Below are 19,175 nucleotides of genomic sequence, written 5' to 3'. Positions count from 1 at the left end.
AAAGACAAAACACATTTTCCGTCTCCGATAAGTTATTATTTTTGTCCATTTAACAATTAAATGCTTATACAATTTTTCAAATTTTAATTTTTGTTTATTATATGTAATTCATATATTTCTAAAAGGTGGAAAATCAAATTTCGATTAGCACCAAATTTGAAATATTCACGTAAAATTATATTTCTAGTAAAATTTGAAATACTCACCAAGACCATGTAATAACTTTATCAAAAAACTAATTGATAATATTTCTCTAGTAAACATTATACATGCTTTATTTCGTTTTCTTTGCAGGAGAAACTTAAATGTTAAAAAGTAAAATGCTTAGAAGTAAATGTGGATTGTATTGGCGAGCACAGTACAACTAGTCAAACTATCCAATCCTTTCAATTACAGAACAAAATATACCCACATTGCATCTCATCTCATATAATAACTACAACATGAAATGGCTATGGTAAATGTAAAACACTAAGCTATCTGGAAAACCATGCAACGGAAGCAAATAAATTTAATTATGATTACCTCTCATTCTCAAAATGGTGATCCGGGTTGTGCCACGGAGGACCATTTTCATTCCATGACCATGAGCCATATATTCTCATTCAAATATTAATGAAAGTTTGGTGTCATAAGTTACATGCCAAAATTAAAAAGGAGGTATTCTCCTCGGTTTTACAAAGTTTTTCAACTTAAAGTAACGAATAAAACAGAAATTGTGTATAATCATAAATCACAAATAATAAGTTCACTATTATGAATTTATATGATGTTTTAATAATTTCAAAGGAAGTTCATTGTAATTTGCATAGGACCTCTGGATTGAATCTGATTCAGCCCTTGTGATTTTAGCTTTTAACAACACTAAAACTGCGATTACTTGGAACTTAAGAAACAGGTGGAACAATGCAATGTTTCTCTTCAATTAAATGAATGGCATCGTCTCTCATATTTTTAGAGAAGGGAATCAATTTGCTGACACCCTTGCTTCTCTTGGTTGTAGTCTATCTTCCTACACCTTTTGGCTTGAGTTAAGGGCGTTTAGTGGACTGTGGAACCTAATTTCTTCACTTGTAGTCTAATGGCGTTTACTGGACCATGGAACCCAATTTCTTCACTTGTAGTTGTAGTCTAGGGCTTTGCCTGACACTGGGCTTCGATTTAGCTTGCTTTCCTGGTTTTGGATAAATGTATTGAGGAAGGGGGCTGAAATGAAGTGCGACTAGATCTCTGACATAATAGACCAAACAAAATCTTGCCCAACAACAATCTTTCAAAGCATATGTTGCCCGAGTACTGGTACATGGTACATCATTTTTTGAAAAACTAAGGTACGGAACGTCCCTATAATTTTTTTAAATAGAATTATATTGTTAAAACAAATAATCAAACATAAAAAATATCACACTACACTTTAAAAGTAATTTAAATTGTTTGAAACATCAAAATATGAAATTAAAAAGCAATTAGCTCAAAAAGAGTCAATTATTTCCCTCTTCATCGTCACTAAAAAGTGCGACCTCTAGTTTGGTTCACCGCGAGAAAGACTAACAATTTCAAGAATATCAACTATATATTAAATAAATCTCATTCATCTCTACGAATATCCCACATTTTTGTTGCACTTTCATTATAATTATTAATATTTCTCTTTCTCGAGAGAAGACGAAAATTGATATGAATAAAAACTAGATTTTTATCTCTCTTTAAATTGAGTCTATTCCTTTTCAATAAATGAGTGAATAATTCTGACGACTACTTTGTTATTGTTTTTTAGCAATAGTTGATACTTTTATATTATAAACAAATAAAAAATCTAAATCTTCCTATAAAAAAAAACTAATAATAAAAGAAAAAGGAGAAGAAAAAAAAAATGTTTTTTTGGATTGGTGTACCATGCGTGTACCATTTGCAAAAAAATATAAATTGGCACGGTGTCGGTGCGTACCAGGGGAGTACCGTACGCGTACCAGTATCCGGTACGTACCCGATATCGGTACTCTGTCTAAAATTCACACATGCAACATTACATGATGTCCTCCCCATCTTTTGTTTTATGAGCAACGAAGTGGACTATTTCATCCAGAAAAGCAATTTAGTTCGCATCTGCCAAATGTTGGTAATGAGGATGGAACTCAAGACCTCATTGTTAATTCACACCTTAATATTTTTATGTGTGTGTAAATTAAAAAAAAAAAACTTCTTCAAAAAAAAAAAAAAACACTTACTCTTGTCTTTATAAAATTTGAAAAGAAATTATATCTGCAAAAAATAAAATAAATTTTCTTATAAAAAGAAATTATAATTAAAAATATATAAATGGGAGAGGTGAGGAAAGGGGTATAATTGTCATTTGAAACCATTAAAACCTAAACAAAACCCTAGTTACCAGTCTCCACCTTTCATTCCATCGCGATACAGTGAGAACAAGTGTTACCGCCTCACTCTTCCACCACCCGCGCCGTTCTCTTCCATCTCACAAGACAAAGTAAGGTTTCGTCTTTAGAGAGTTAGGTTTTTCAGTGTTTTTTTGCGTCCGCACCAATCTGCTACGAACCCACTCTTATTTGAGACAGAGATTGATTGACAGCAACAATGGCAGGAGGAAAGATAAAGAAGGAAAAGGGAAAACCTTCACAACACACACCATACCAAGGTGGAATTACCTTTCACAAATCTAAAGGTCAACATATTCTTAAAAATCCATTACTTGTTGATACTATAGTTCAGAAATCTGGAATTAAACCTACTGATGTTATTCTTGAAATTGGTCCTGGTACTGGTAACTTGACAAAGAAACTTTTGGATGCTGGTAAGAAAGTTATTGCTGTTGAAATTGATCCTCGTATGGTTCTTGAGCTTCAAAAACGGTTTCAAGGAACACCCTCTAGTCGCCTCATGGTATGCTTTTCTGATTTTTTGAGTAAATATTTGTATGTTTGTTTGTTTGATTGTGATTGAATTGTGTTAAAAAGTTTGAAGCAGCGCTGACACCAACATCACACTGACACTTAGACACCGATGATAATGTAAATAATTGTATGTGTTTGATTTTGATTGAATTGTGGGAATATAAAGCCTTTTTGCGATATATGGAGTTGTGTTGCTAAGTATGATACACCGACTGACGCTTTTCAGATTCATTGAATAACCGACCTTGATGTAAAATGGGCAGTGTTGGGCCTAGGCAAATTATACCCTGGCATCACCCCCGGTACACTTAGTTAAACCCAAGTAGTGAAATTCATCCACTCATGCCAAACCGGCTGCACCTTCATTAGCATTGGAATGAAGTTTACGTGCATCCAGCGTTACATCGTTACATCCACATAGCTGATACCCACAGCATCACCTCATCAACACTATAACAAGCTACATGGACTTCCAAAATTGATCTCTTAATTCCACTAATTTCAATTTGAAGCATCATCACTTTCTAAGTACTGCAAAACATCATTATTCCTATTCCATAAGAGCACTGAATTCCAATCAGCAATTATATGTGTCCACATGCTCGTTTCAGACACCCGACTCATTTTCAATCTAAAGTGTATGTTCCACATTGGTAGGTTAGGGCATCCGTTGAATATTGAATATAGTCAATAGACTAGTTTTTCTGTTGGACTAGTTTTTCTATTGGACTCTTTCTCTAGGCTTGTGCTCTTCACAAGTTGAGTTACTTGAAAAGAGTGTCTTTTTTTGTGTAGAAAGCTTGGGGATTCAGGTGAACGAGTACTTGTTTGTGGAGAATTTTGGGTTGTTATTTGCCGCTTTAGCTGAAAGGACAGACTTTAGGTTTCTTTGATGCAGTGTTTTACCTTTAAGTTCTAATACTAGAATCAAAATAGTGCTAGTATAGATATTTTATTTACTATCAAAATTTTAGGAGTTCTAGACTTCAATAGTTAAGATTTTAAAATGCTAATGTGTTATTAATTCATTTTTGACTGATGAAAGGGTTATGAAAGTTATCGATGTATACTGAACTAATTTACCTTAAAGCTTTGTAGGTGATTTTACAAGCGATTTATGATAATTTGAAGTGTTGTTAAGATTGGCCTGTGTTTCTCATAAAGTTGATGAGAATATTTGAAAACATGATCTTATTTTGTAATTATTTCTTGATTTCTAGATCTTGTGATCTGTTACATATGTCAGCTGGTCCTTGTTGGAGTACCGGTCCAAAAACTGATTCAACCAGTTCAAGAACGGGTTTTGCCTAATTCCGAAATATCTGGTTCAGTTTACTCCAGTTCTTAAAAACAAAAGGGGGTTGTGTGTCAACTAGTAGAGCTTAGCACTCTAATATTACAATACCACAAAAACTTTGGATAAGATGAACAAAATTTAGCTATAAACAAACCATATAATACGAATGAAACACGGTCGCCTGAGTTCAACCTATTGCTGTAAAGAGTGGTGACTCCAGTCAGCACCGGGGCTTTCTTTTAGTGCACAATGGTTTTCTTTTAACAATAGAACTAGAATAAGTACTCACAATAGTATAGAGATTATTTTTCATTTTGTCCATCAAAGTTTTATGAAAGTGTGTAAATTCATCTTCGACTACTGAAAGTGTTGTGGAAGTTATTGGTGTATATATAATATAGTTGAATATGGTCATAGCCAGACTAGCTAAATGCTGAATTTTTAGTATGACTTGGTTCTCTATCTCAATGCATATTTTGCTTTTATCTGGCTATAAACGAAAGCATTAACCTTAAGTTTATGTTTCTTTTGAATGACATTTTGAAAGAATTGTCATTTTGGTATTGTTTATGTGTATGCATAAATTAAGTATGACACAAGTAAATTGTCTTGTATTGTGTTTTAAGTATGCTATATTTTTATTTTTTTTTTGAACGGCAAACATATTATTAATAATTTAAGTATGCTATATTGATCTGCAATAAGCAACTATATAATTTTCCTTTTCCTTGGTTGTTTCAACTTAGCTAGTTAGCGTCTTAATTTAATTTATCTTTTCTTTTTGATGATTACAGGTTATCCAAGGTGATGTGCTGAAGACTGAACTTCCTTATTTTGACATATGCGTGGCAAATATTCCGTATCAAATATCTTCTCCTCTCACATTCAAGTTACTCAACCACCAACCTGCATTTAGGTGTGCAATCATAATGTTCCAGAGAGAATTTGCCATGAGATTGGTTGCTCAGCCAGGTGACAAACTCTATTGCCGTCTTACAGTGAACACTCAACTCCATGCTCGAATCTCACATCTCCTTAAAGTTGGAAGAAACAATTTCAGGCCACCACCAAAGGTTGATTCCTCTGTGGTACGCATTGAGCCTAGAAAGCCTCGTATCGAAGTTAAGCAAAAGGAGTGGGATGGATTTTTAAGGATTTGTTTTAACAGAAAGAACAAAACACTTGGGGCAATATTCAGGCAAAAGAATGTGATATCTATGCTTGAAAAGAATTACAAGACTGTGCAGGCACTGAAAATCTCGCAAGAAGGTTCATTGAATGAAGCAGACACTAAAATGGACTTCTCTAATATCGCTGATTTTATTGACGATCAAGGAATGGAGGTGGATGATGATGGAGTAGATGATGATGAGGATGAAATGGATGTTGAGGATGGAGGTGCAGATGAGGTGCAATCTGAATTCAAAGACAAGGTTTTAGGTGTTCTGAAAGAAGGAGATTTTGAAGAGAAGAGATCGTCCAAACTCTCCTTGCAGGAGTTTCTATACCTTCTTTCTCTATTTAACAAAGCTGGCATACACTTCACCTGATTTTATATTTATCATTTTCAAATTTTGCTACTTCTGCATTGTATTTTATTTTTTGTATTGTTTTATGAGGACACATTTTCCAATTTTGTTTCTGAGATAATCATATTGGATCATTCTCACACAGAACTTCCATGGAACACAGTAATATTTAAGGAACACATATCATTTTGTTTTTCCTAGTGTTTCAATCACAAATAGCATAAAATAGTGATTTTGTTCGAATTCTACTATGCTACAGCGTTATAGCCAATTTTGACAACACTTTATACTAAACTATGGATCACGTAACAATAGTTTGTTCAAATTCCGCTACACTATAACACTATTGCAGCTAATTGACAACACTGATATTTTTCCTTTTTGTCGAAAAAGAAATAAGGTTGCCTTTCTATGGCCACCTTCCATTTATAATTCATCCATTTTTCAAATAGGTACACAGTATATTAAAATTCCTAAAAGGAATGAGGAACATATTGTGATTAAAGTACCAAGAACTACATATGGTCTGAGACTCACTTCCTTGAGAAGAGACCTCTGAGTTCCTGACCGATTTCGATTGCAATGTCAGTATATACATAAGCTCTCCAAGGGTACATTCCTTCTCTCATTTTTATTGAACTCAACAACAGAGGTAGAGAGTAGAGACAGTACTCAAACAACCAAACAGTCTAAACCGTATGCCTTTTACAATAGTATCACAATCCTTGGTGTTCGTAAATATCTTATTTATTTAATTATATTTAATACAATAATAAAAACACATAGAAAAAAATTAATTTGTATTGACATAGATCTATCTAAGTGCCACATGGTGGAGATTGACGATTTCGATGGGGTAAGTGGCGGTGTGTATGCAATTGAAGAACCGATTCTTCTTGTTCTTCTTCATTTGTGTTTAGATCAAATCCCGCATTTTGTCCTGAAGATTGTGCAATGCAAGGTCTACCTTGCAAAAATTGAGCCACTGAATTCATCCAAGTTGGATATTATTAGATTCATGGACAAGTCGTCGGAGACAGTCATTTTCAGAATAATTCCCTAATTGGTGTTCGGTTGGAGGGAACCCAAAATGTTGTTGTGGTGGTGGGAACCCGAATGCTTGATATGTTGATGGGGCAGTGGGTACTCAAATGGTTGAAATGTTGATGAGGACGCGTACTGGTGTTGGGTGGTTTAAGGGTATGTGTATGGATTTGTTGTAACTATGTGATATTGTGGTTGAGATGAATGGAGAGGGGTAGAGAAAGCTTCCGTGCTTTGTTGGGTTGGTGGTGATGATGGATATGTAGTTGGCATTAATTCAATCACGGCGGGTCTTGAAGTTGTTGAGTTGACAAAAGAAAAGGAGCAAAAGTGGCTCTAAACCAAGACATAAAATTGTAGTTTGGTTTAACTTCAACTTCGAAGCGCATTGCGCCATTTAAAACGCGTTCGTGTCGATGATTCCAATTTGCAATCTCATTTGCCCATTTTATCCCCCACGAAGTGTCCACTTGTTTTCGCAAGGATAATTTGTGGTAGTCTCGCATGTTAGTTGTTTGTTGTGTAATTTCTTGCGGGAATCCAAATTGAAGTTTGACTATCAGTTTGGTGCATTTCGACAATTTCAAAACAAATCAGGAAAATAGTAACACTCCATATCCAACTTTGTGCTAGTTGAGGTTGATGATTGAGTAAAAGATACGATCTCCAAGTAAACTGATATCAAATTTAATAGTTAGTCTTGAATATTTATTAAAAAAAATTAAACTTAAAAAAAATCAAAGGATATATAATCAGTTGAATTGTTAAATGAAAAATGTTGTTGAACACATAAATATTTTTGACTGTTTATTGAAATAAACTGCATGTAATAAAGTATTGATTAAATGCATCAAGATGTATTTCAAGCATAGAAACTGATGGAGTAACAAAGTTTTGATACAGTGATGGAAGAATAAAATTTCCGATAGAGGTATGTTAATATTAGACATAAAATACTTATCATATGTTGTGGTTGAGATAGAAATAACACTTATATATGTATGCGTTATAATTATAGATTACTAGGGGTAAACCCGTGCGTTGCACGAGTTTGAATAAAATATATAATTAAAATATTTTTATATAATCACATATAGTTAAATAATATATATATTATTTTAAAATATGATTATATTTAATATTAGTATATGAGTAAAAAAAAGTTGTTTAAAAATATTAGATTTTTTATTAATTTATATCGTAGTTTGTTTATATTTTAATGTAATAGATCTCTTATAATATTTCATAAGTTTGAAAGGATGTATCATTTTTATATTTTATTAGTGTAATCATATAAGATTTTAGTTTTCTTTGTATGAGTTGCAATTTTATAGTCAAATGTCACTTTGTTTTTTATTTTTGATGTATCCCTTATTTTATTATTTTTAATAAGAGTTGGAGGTATACCTAATTATACTTGTAGACAATATTGCTCATGAGAAATGTTAAAATAAGTTTTGATTATAGAATATGATTCATATATGGTGGCTTTGACTATTTGTTCCACGTGATCTCATTTTTTGAAAATTATGTATCAAATAGCGTATTTGCTTACTACGTTCTATGCAATTTAAGGTTCCAAATAACTTATCTACTTACTCTGTCTTGGAGTTTATTCTCACTTATTCACTTGGTGAAATTTTATTCCAACTTTATTAGTCCCAATTTTTTAGTCTATTGTTTGGTTCACTTTTTTTTTTCTTGCTTGGTCCTTTTGTTTTTTGTTTGTTTTTCTTTTTCTTGGTGAGGTTTGTGTCTCTTCAAAATTATTGTTAGTTTTTGTCCCTCTTATTTAATATTTTTTTGAACATTTATTTTATTTTTCTTATTATATTATATAAACTTAAATATATGTCGTTGTCAATATATAAGTTTGGACGAAGATTTTATATATTTGAATTTAGGTTTAGTTATTTGGTTAAGGTAAAGAAAGTCTTATAGATGAATTTAAGATTTAACATGTGTCATCTTCTTATTTTCTTAAAAAAAAATGTCATCTTATTCTTATAAATATTCCACTATTTTATTTTCAGCTGTAACGTAAACATTCTTTTAGAATATGTACTTAATTTATCCAAAAAGTTATATTATTATATAAATTAAATTAATAATTTTTGAATTACTGGTGAATTTTAGTTGTGTGTAAATATGTTTAAATATACGTGTGATTATATTTTCTAAATGTATGTAAATATATTTTAACATCTACGGTTTTAATAATTTCTAAAATTTATTTTGACAAATGAGCATCAACAATTTTTATTTAATAATTTTTGTCTTTTTTAATTTAATTTAGAAAGTTTTTAGTACAATTCTAAGGGGGTGTTTGTTTCATGGATTATAAATTTATTCCCAGGAATGTGACTTTGGGAATCTTTAATTCCTATGTTTGTTTCAAGTTTTAATAAATTATGCCTAGGAATTTTTTATTCCTTAGAATATAAATTACACATGACTTTCTCACTTTTCATTCTCATGTTAAATGGTGGGAATCTTATATTCCCATGGGAATAAGAGGTAACCACCCATAACTCCCCACTCTCCCATTATTTTTAACTCATTTATTTTTTTATTTTAATATTTTAAAATGTTAATTGAATTTATTTTAAAAATATTCCAAGGAACTTTATTTATTTACCAAATACATTGATAGGAATAATATTCCTAGCAATAATATTCCAAGAAATAATAATCCTAGGATTATAATTTTAATCCCCAAAACAAACACACCCTAAGTGGAGGAAAAAGTATTTAGCACAATTTCTAAACTAACATGTTTTTAGCACAATTCTTTTCGTTGATTCATTTTATGGCCGTAAGAATAAGATGGCATACGTAGATTGAAATAGGACCGTCTATTAAAATTCATATATATTCATATTGAACCATCCAGATTTAGGCAAGTGTTATACGATAAGTGCATGAAGATTATATATTTGGACAACCTCTAAGTCAAGTTGAATCAATATACTTCTTACATGTATTACAATTATAAGAACCGTATTATAAGGAGCAAGGATGCAACGTAAGCAAAAATAGAAGTATGTTTTATCTTGTTCTCCTCCTTCACATGAAAAAATAGTCATATTCATATTAAACGATTCAACTCAAAGTTTAATTAATCATCGAACAAAACACCGGTTGATATTTTAAAAAATATCCAACCTAAAAAAGAAATATAAAAAATGATTAGAGATGTTCCAAACTCAGAGTAATAGAAAAATTTCAATTTACAAACATATTAATAGACAACTATCACATATATGTATATCAATTTCTTAATCAATCACATGTAGACATACCTGATATTCTAAGAGGTTAGACACCATCACCTACCAAGGACAAAAACCATAATATACTTACGATGTAACTATATATATGCACACAATAGCTTTTAAATTAATTCATAACACTATAATGTGTAACTATAACATATGGAAGGTGAAGATGCATAACTTTTTCTCATGGAGATGTTAGACAAAGAAACCATAGAGTTTTTGCCATGAGATAGATAAATTAAAATTTTGTTAAAACATAGAAGGTAGACTTCCTGATATGGTGGTGATGATAATTAGCTTTTGGGTTAACTTTATATAGAGCTTGTGTTTGATAATTAGCTAAATTTACATATTCAACATTAGTGTCTCCAAGAATTCTTTGTTTTCAATTGCATTAATAGAGAATTGTAACATACAATATATATTTTAATATATTATTATTATTAGAGTAACTCTATTATATGAAATATGAAAATGTTTTAATAGAGATTGTAAACTTTTCTTATAGAGTGTCACATCATCACAATGCATGCTTTGAGCAACTTAACAACTAAAGTATTTTTTTTTCATAAAATTTAATTTTGTCAAGCATGAAATTTTTTTGAGGAGTAATTTTTTTATTTGGTTTATTTATTTAAAGTAAATTTTTGCAAATTGCAAATCATATTTTACACATGCATGATTTATATTTTATGTTTGGTAACGTAAAATATGAAAGAGCATATATCTATTCATTGTTCTTTTTGTAATTTGTCTTTTTTTTTTCTTTTCTTTCTTTCATTATTATTGGGAGCCATTATTATTGTAACATATAGATAATTACTTTGGAGGATGAATGGACACACAAAATAAATTGTGGGCAAATTTTAAATAGATATGAGAAGCTCTCTAAAGCATGCCACATCATCACAATGAAGACCTATGAGCAATTCAACCTTCCTTTTACTAGTAAAAGATAATGTAGGCATCTCATATTTGGTTAATTTGGATTGAAGAAAAACTATAGTAAAACAACAACTCTTTTGGGTTTCCCCTTTCCCCACTTCAAATTAGAAGGAACCTAATCAAATATAACCAAATTATCATCAAATTTATTCAAAAGATAACCACAATATCCAAAACCATAGGTGAAGACAAACACAAAATAAAAAACATCAAAACATTAGCATGCATTCATTACAACAAAAACACAATATAAATACTACATGTTTAGAACATCATAGGGTGGTCATAAACTAACGTTCAAATACTACTTATACATACAAGTTGCATTTTTTTTTTGCTAGAATCATAGGCAAACATAATATAAAAACTATTCCCTATATCTTTAATTATAAGCAAAACTCTACTTTTTAGATTCAATAATTATTCATAATGAATCTAAACGGTAGACTTTTGTTTTAAAATAAGGATGGATACGTGTTTACAACCACAAAGAGTCATAAAGTGATGTTCAAATACTACTTATACAAGTATTTCTTTTTTGTTAGAATTACATACCCAAGCAAAATACAAACTGATGTTCACAACATTAATATTTAACCAAAACCACCGACATAACCAAACAGTTAAAGTTTAACCAAATTCTTCCTTTTCTCTTCCTCCGCTCTGCAATTCTCAGCAGCCTTGGCCAAAACCTCATCGTACAGCTCATTATTAGCTGCTTTGACCAAATGGATGGCAAGTTTCATCCTTGTGGCTGTGTTGACCTGTATATTATTATGAACATTTAGGACAATTGGAGTTATAATTACAGGGAAATGATTAATAAAAAATGTTCACTTGCATTCAACTTACAGTGACGTAGCCATATTCCGATCTCAAAGGACACTCAATCATCCATTTAAAAATCCACACTCCACAGTCATTGTTGTGACCAGGTAGTAAATGCATTAGTGACAAGTGACAGTTAATATCAATCAATTAAATATAGTTTAAGGTTTTAGAGTACTTACGAGCCAGGTCTCTGCTGCTGTATATGCCGTGGTTGATAAAGAGAGAAGGTTGATACCAGTCTGTCTTGGTTAAATCCAGGGAGAACTTGACCATAGCCTGCCACATAACATAAACAAAATTTTAAAAAATAATAGGAAATGACATGTATATTATTATGAACATTTAGGACAATTAGTTATAATTATAGGGAAATGATTAATAAATAATGTTCACGTGCATTCAACTTATAGTGACGTAGCCATATTCATATCTTAACGGACACTCGATCATCCATTTAGAAACCGACACTCCACAGTCATTGCTGTGGCTAGGCAGTAAATGCATTAGTGACAAGTGACAGTTAACATCAATCAATTAAATAAAGTGTAAGGTTTTAGAGTACTTACGAGCTGGGTCTCTGCTGCTGAATATGTCTTGGTTGATAAAGCGAGAAAGTTGATACCAATTTATCTTGATTAAATCCGGGGAGATCTTGCCCATAAGACTCGTGCATCAAGATTTCCTCAATAAATATGGTCTGCCACACAACATAAACAAAATTTTAAAAAATGGTCCATGTATAATTTTTAATGCGACAACATTGTTTGCAACAATGTAACACACAACTCACCCTGTTAACATAATCTCTTGATGTCATGAACTTAGATATGCATAACTAGTAGATTTAATTTTAAATTTTAATTCCAGTTATGGTTATATTTTTATAAATATTAATTTTTTTACATTTTTATACTATAAAATTACTGGTTTAATTGATTAAAAAATCAGTAGTACGTGTATAAAAGAATTAAATCATATCATGAGGTAAGAGATTTCATTAAAAAAAAAGTTTAATAAGGGCCCAAGCACGGTCTAAGAATTAATCACACAAATTTGTAAAAGAAAATTTATATATTAAAAAAAACTAAAATCTATACTTTTAAGTCAAAAAAGTATTAGTCACACAAAATTGAAGAAAATATTTAAATGTAAGTTTTTAACAAATATTAAATTATCTGAAAACATTTACTAGATAAGAAACATATATTACATTTAACAAATAATATTACATTTAACAAATAATAAAAGTTTAAGATAGAAATTTGTTACCTCATTAATCAAAGAAATTACGGTCGATAATGTATAAAAATAATAAGTCATTATCCTATAAAGCAGTAGCTTCAACTCCAACAATAAAATCTCTGGCAACGGATATGGTAACATGGTAGTAGGAAGAACTAAGAAGAAGGTGTGGTGGTAATGAAGACTCTAGGTTAGGGTTTTATGGACAAGTTTTGTGGTTAGAGGTAAGGTAGAAAATTTATACGAGTTGTATTGCTGTTTATGTTTGAAAAGGTATATGAAGAGGAAGAATTAGAGGTTGATCAACTTGTTGGTTTTGGATCAAAGAAAATGATGTTGGAAAAACAATATGGTGATACTTTTTGTCTTTTTTTCTTTCTTTCTAATAGCGCAGGAGCACAGCAATAAATACATAGGAAAGAAGATTGATTGATGGCTGATCACAGAGCAGAAAACGTTTTCTCTTAGCCTTGGGAGTATGCAAGTCTACCAAATCTCCTCTGTGGGATACGTTGCAGCAGTAAACCCAATCCTTTGATGGACTTTGTAATTAAAATTCAAATTAACGGTCAAAAGGACCATCATAACAAAGTACTACAATTAATAGACTATAATTAATAGACTAAGAAATAAATGATTAACAGGTGTCAAGGATGTGATTAATCTAATGGTTAAAATTGAGTCAAAGTTATGTCACATAATCTGATCCCTCATAAAAATCAGTAGACTGATTTGAACTCTAGACTGACTGATTTGCAAATTGCTATCACAAAAAGCAAGCATGGAAATGGAAAATAAAATTATTAGGCAGATGGGAGATAAGACAGCCCATTTATGTCTTTCTTTATCTCTTCCTTCCTTCCCCTTCAACCACCACCCTTCAATACTAGTAAAGATAGGGCTCTAGGCCTCAATTTTTTAAGACCATTTTGGCTTAAATTTAGGCCTCATATTGGAATAATATATTATTATATAGTAAAGGCCTTAAAATAAACCATACATTCAGGATCCATACCTCCGTCCTACTTTTTCATTTGCCTTTTTATAATGTATTTTGCCCTTTTAATGCAAATGAATTCATTTTTCAAGTTTTGAACTCACTAAAGGTTTTAATTAATGGTCATGCTAAATAGTGCTTTCGGACACTTGTTAAGCATACCTAAAAAAGGAAATAAAAAATAAAATTTATATTGAAAAAATAATTTTTTGCACTTTTGAGGCATTGAACGCACACATTTTGAGACAAAATTTCCATTTTAACCTACTTAACCAGTAACCAGTGTCCCGAGGACACTGTTTATCATTTTCCTTTAATTAAACAAAGAGTTCTATCCCAAACACTACCACTAATATATTTTAATGGTATATATTTATCGCTAATTACAATTAAATAAATTAGTTAAAATCTACAAAGTAATTTTTTTATTGTTTAAAAAAGTAGGCATGCGGACATTTAGATTAACTTATTTTTGAACTTATGCAAATAATATATAAAAACTTATTTATTTGTATAAGTTATTATCATAAACTTAAAAATAGGTTAATCTAAATGAGCCCCAAACTTAAGAAAATATTAAGAAATTTTTTTAATTAAAGTGTATTATAAGAATCACTCACAGTAGTCCAAAAAAGTTTATATATTCGGCAAAAAAATTATATTACCTTTAAAAATTACATTTTAAAAATATATAAAAAAAGGGTATAACTTTTTTAGAATATTATTATTATTATTAATCGTAAAATGGCCTCATGTAAAATCTCGCTTTAGGCCCGAAGATATGTTGGGCCGGCCCTGAAAATAAGTACACAACATTGAAAATGTTCTAAAAACTCTGGTTACTGTTCATCACGTCACGTGTCTCCGTCCATTATTAATACCTCTATATGGGGTAGAGGACCAATATTCTCTAACTTTTTAGAGCCAGATCTGAATCTACCAATTCATCTTCATTCTCTTCTTCATCAGCAAAAAAAGTACACTAAATCTATTCTAAATCTATTTCAAACTTTGTTTTTACAGGCTATGTTTACTAAGGCGAAATATTGAGCTTATAGCTATAATAACTTATAAGCTATAAGTTCTATTTGGTAACAATTTTTTAAAAAGAGCTTATAGTTTATTTTACTAGTTTATAGTTTATTTTTTAAACGCTATTTCAAGTAGCTTATAGCCCATCGCTTATCATATTTTCTCCCAATTTTATCCCTACAATCTTACTTGAAAAAATTAAATATTAATTAAATATTTATTTTTTATGTCATTTCATACTTATAAGTTATCCACCATAAGCTCATCCGTTATAAGTTAGTTTATCAGTCATCCATTATTTTTTACCGAACAGAGTCAAAATGTTGTTTTCGATATAAAATTACTTTTTTATTATCTTAACTTGGTGTCACTGGACTATATTGTGACAAGGTTTGGATGGGATGGAACGAACATTGGGACAGGAAAAAGTAGCATGAATGTATGAAAAAAAAACCCTTGAAGAACTTCCTTTCAACGATGCTGACTCTCGATATCCTACTGTCAATCGAACGATCGAGTATTTATTATTTCTTTGAGACTAATGGTTGTACTAAGAACGATTGTTGGTACCGAGAGACGATTACTTGGGGAACTTAGAATTAATTGTAATGAATTGTGACAATGAATGATTCAACATAGTATTGGAGTAAACATTGGATTGAAAGTCAACTTTGAAAGACACACGATAAGAAAGGCCAATGGAAGATTTATCTCTAAATCTAATCTAATGTTATATATTCCTATAGCCAATAAATTGACAATTGCTTCAAATAAAACAAATCACCGAATGATAAGTATAAAAATGATTACTCAATTAATTAATGAATCATCAAGTGATAAGAATAAGTCAACGTAAAGAATAACCTTTTAATTATAGTCGCATATTACATATACTCAATAAATAGTTAAAATGAAAATAAATAAAATTAAGGTGTTTATCAAATAATTAAATCTAAATTCTTTATATACAAAATAAATAGTTGAACAAATAATAGATTAAGAAAATCAAGTATGTAAAATATTGGGTTGTTACATTGAGCATTCACCAGGTGTAAAACTCAGTCTTCTCGGCATCGTCGTTGCACTTCTCAGTGTTGTTCCCTTCATCAATAATTTAAATTTGTAAATATAACATTAAACATCAAGCAAACTTTTATGTACTATCTACATGCTAATTTACATTCATTACTTAATCATGCAAATGTTTTTTACCTTGTCATTGCCACATCTCCGGTAGTCACTGTTGAATGGTTGGTAAGTTTGACTATCATCGTTAGCTTTCGCGAGATCATCCTCATTCACTGGATTTGAAAATACCATACGCGTTTGTTCGCCCTCTTTGGTTGTGTCTCGGTGCGAACAAAAGATTCTTTACTAATTGTTTTTTTCTTCACTTTGGATCCTTCAGCTATGTCTTCTGACAAGGAGATTGTACCAAAGTTTTTAAGTCTCTCCATCTCCTTGTCGATTTCGATCTCGTTATCGACAGCGGTTCTTTGCAAAACAAATTTTTGCTTCAGCTTTTGCCCATTCTCCCCAAGCTCAGGAGAGTAACCAGAGCTACTGTGGACATCACCATCCTCCCTCCCCTTAGTCGGTGATCGAACAACATGTTTTGAAAGATCTTTGATATAATGTTTGATCATGTCAGTGTTACATACATCCATGCTATCAAGACGAATGTTGAAGTTCTAAAATAATAAAATGATTTACTTAGTTCTTTTTTATTCTACATATTTACTTATAAAGACACAAAAATGGATTGAATGAAAACACACAAAAATGATTTACTTTGTTCTTTTTGAATGCTACGTATTTATTTATAAATACACACAAAAATGGATTCAACGAAAACAACTTTTGATAAACAGATTTGTACCTCTATAACATCCATTATGTCCCTGAGTGTGATGTCTGTCGTAGATCCAGCATGTGCAACATCTTCAGTAACATGAACCCCACGCTCATGAACCACCTGTAACAAAAGTTTATTAAAATTTGTGAAACTCGTGATATTTCATAAAAACGACCTTGATTAATCATTAGAACTTTTGATTTAATCGCTAGAACCTTTGATTTAATTACTAGAACTTATTATACAGCCATTACATTGTCATCCATAGGTTCAATTGAGGAAATATGCATGACCGAGCCAGTACCATCGTTTTGAGGGTGGATGTTACACAAACACATTTTTCTTTATTAATATCATGGAATATAGATAAAGTTATCAACTTTAAATCGTGTAAATGAAAGTTAAAGTTGGTTATGAATTTACGAATTGCTTCCTCTTGCAGGGCTGGAGACCAAAATGTATTTGTTGTTGAGATCTATTGTTGGAGGATGGAAGAAGAAAAGCTGATGGAAACGATGAAGAACAGATATAGTACTATGGTTTGCTCTGCTCCTTCTTTTGTGTTATAAAGTCAAGTAGCCTTTTTCCCTACTATGCTTAGTTAAGTATGCAATTGAAAGCATTAAATCAATCAAAACTAACACTCACATTTAATGCACTTATACCCGCCCTATACCCAACGCACCCCACACATGATTACACAACTTAGTCAAAACTTTTATTTTGATCTATTGTTGCCTCTGACTCCGTCCATAATTATAAGACCCTGTTACTAATTAATTTTCAATGATTAAATAACAGGGTTGTAACTTCTTAGATTTAGTATATCGGTTTGATTTATCAAATTTTATAATTGAATAATATGATCCGACTACGGTGCGCAGGCAAAATCAGTCTCAAACCGATACACAACAAAAATTTTAACGGCCGGATTTAATCAATGGATGAGATGTAGCTTATTGCAGTGTGCTTTCCCAAAGTGAATTGCTCCGTAAATTTCATTGATCAATGGGATCAATATGTAGCTCATAGAGAAAACATTTAAATTGCATTAGACTGTTTAACTTAAAAAATGACCATCAAAAGAGCAACGATTATTTTTTTAGACGGGTTCTTATAAAAATGACCAATTAAAGAGCTAATTATTATATGCTCTAATTTTTAAATCCGGTTGGCACTAACATTTGACTTAAAGAAACATTTATTTTAATCCGGGTGGTATTAAAAGTTGACTTAAAGAAACATTTATTTTTTGGCTATTAGATGAATTTGTACAACTATCCATAAGATGACCGAGTTTCAAGTGGTCCACACATACAATTATCACATCAAAACGCAATTTAAACACATAATAGCATCTTAAAAACATGTAAAAAGACAAAAATTAATCAATAGATTGCTGATGAGCATTAAATCCCCAAGTAAGCATGTCTTCATAAGAAATTAAATTAACAAATATGTAAATAAATACTCTAACCCCAAAATTTGTCTATAAAACTCTAAAATCAGAGTCTTAATGTAAATTTTTAAAATGTAAATCACACATTAAAAATAAATATTAAATTATTTGAAAACAATTGCTTGATAAGAAACATATATTAAATTAACAAATAATGAAAGTTTAAGATAGAAAATTGTTACCTTAATCAAAGAAATTACAGTCGACCATGAACACAAAAAGAAGCTATTGTCCTACAAAGCAGTAGCTTCAACTCCAGCAAAAGGATCTCCGGCAACGGATATGGTAACATGGTACTAGGAAGAACTAAGAAAAAGCTTGAGGTTTTATGAACAAATTTTGGGGTTAGAGGCTGGGTAGCAAATTTGTACAAGTTGAATTGAAATTTATGTTTGAAAAGGTATATGAACTTATGAAGATGAAGAATCAGAGGTCGATCAAGTTGTTGGTTTTGGATCAAAGAAAATAGTGTTGGAAAAACAATATGGTGATACTTGCTGTCTACCTTGTTCCTCAAACAAGGATCGAGGTATATCAACTTCTACCATCTGAAATGACAGTATGAATATTAAAGCGAAAATGTTACAGAAATTGAATAATCGAATAAAGTTACAGAAATTGAAGAATTGTTATATGGAAATATGTTACCTTAGAAATACTAGTATGATCTAATATAGCATTATCGGTTGCTTGTTCCCTAGCTGTTTGCTCTATCTCTTGGAATCTTTGTAACAATAACTCTTTGACCTGGAAA

General features: G+C 31.0%; 1 protein-coding gene and 1 long non-coding RNA gene across 2 annotated transcripts; one reads left to right on the top strand and one right to left on the bottom strand.

Annotated features, from left to right (window-relative positions):
* Positions 1–2,395: 2,395 nt before the first annotated feature.
* LOC123884235 (ribosomal RNA small subunit methyltransferase) lies at positions 2,396–5,934 on the top strand. Its single transcript, XM_045933297.1, has 2 exons — positions 2,396–2,901; positions 5,004–5,934. Exons 1-2 carry the CDS (start codon positions 2,596–2,598, stop codon positions 5,757–5,759), a joined length of 1,062 nt encoding a protein of 353 aa, XP_045789253.1. The 5' UTR covers positions 2,396–2,595; the 3' UTR covers positions 5,760–5,934.
* A 6,472-nt stretch (positions 5,935–12,406) lies between these two features.
* On the bottom strand, positions 12,407–19,165 carry LOC123884234. The gene is made up of 3 exons (XR_006800714.1): positions 19,070–19,165; positions 18,604–18,969; positions 12,407–12,533 (listed from the first exon to the last, which is right to left on the bottom strand). It is a non-coding gene; the product is annotated as an uncharacterized LOC123884234 (long non-coding RNA).
* Positions 19,166–19,175: the final 10 nt, after the last annotated feature.

The sequence above is a fragment of the Trifolium pratense genome, linkage group LG5 (genome assembly GCF_020283565.1).
Source record: "Trifolium pratense cultivar HEN17-A07 linkage group LG5, ARS_RC_1.1, whole genome shotgun sequence".
Taxonomy (NCBI): Eukaryota; Viridiplantae; Streptophyta; class Magnoliopsida; order Fabales; family Fabaceae; genus Trifolium; species Trifolium pratense.
The sequence above is the reverse complement of the archived record's forward strand: the minus strand, read 5'-3'. Positions and strand labels throughout refer to the sequence as shown.

Bases quoted from the DNA above. Each gene is read 5' to 3' on its own strand.
- LOC123884235 (XM_045933297.1), top strand. From the start codon at position 2,596: ATGGCAGGAGGAAAGATAAAGAAGGAAAAGGGAAAACCTTCACAACAC. The intron at 2,902-5,003 runs GTATGCTTTTCT...TGATGATTACAG, and splicing joins CACCCTCTAGTCGCCTCATG to GTTATCCAAGGTGATGTGCT.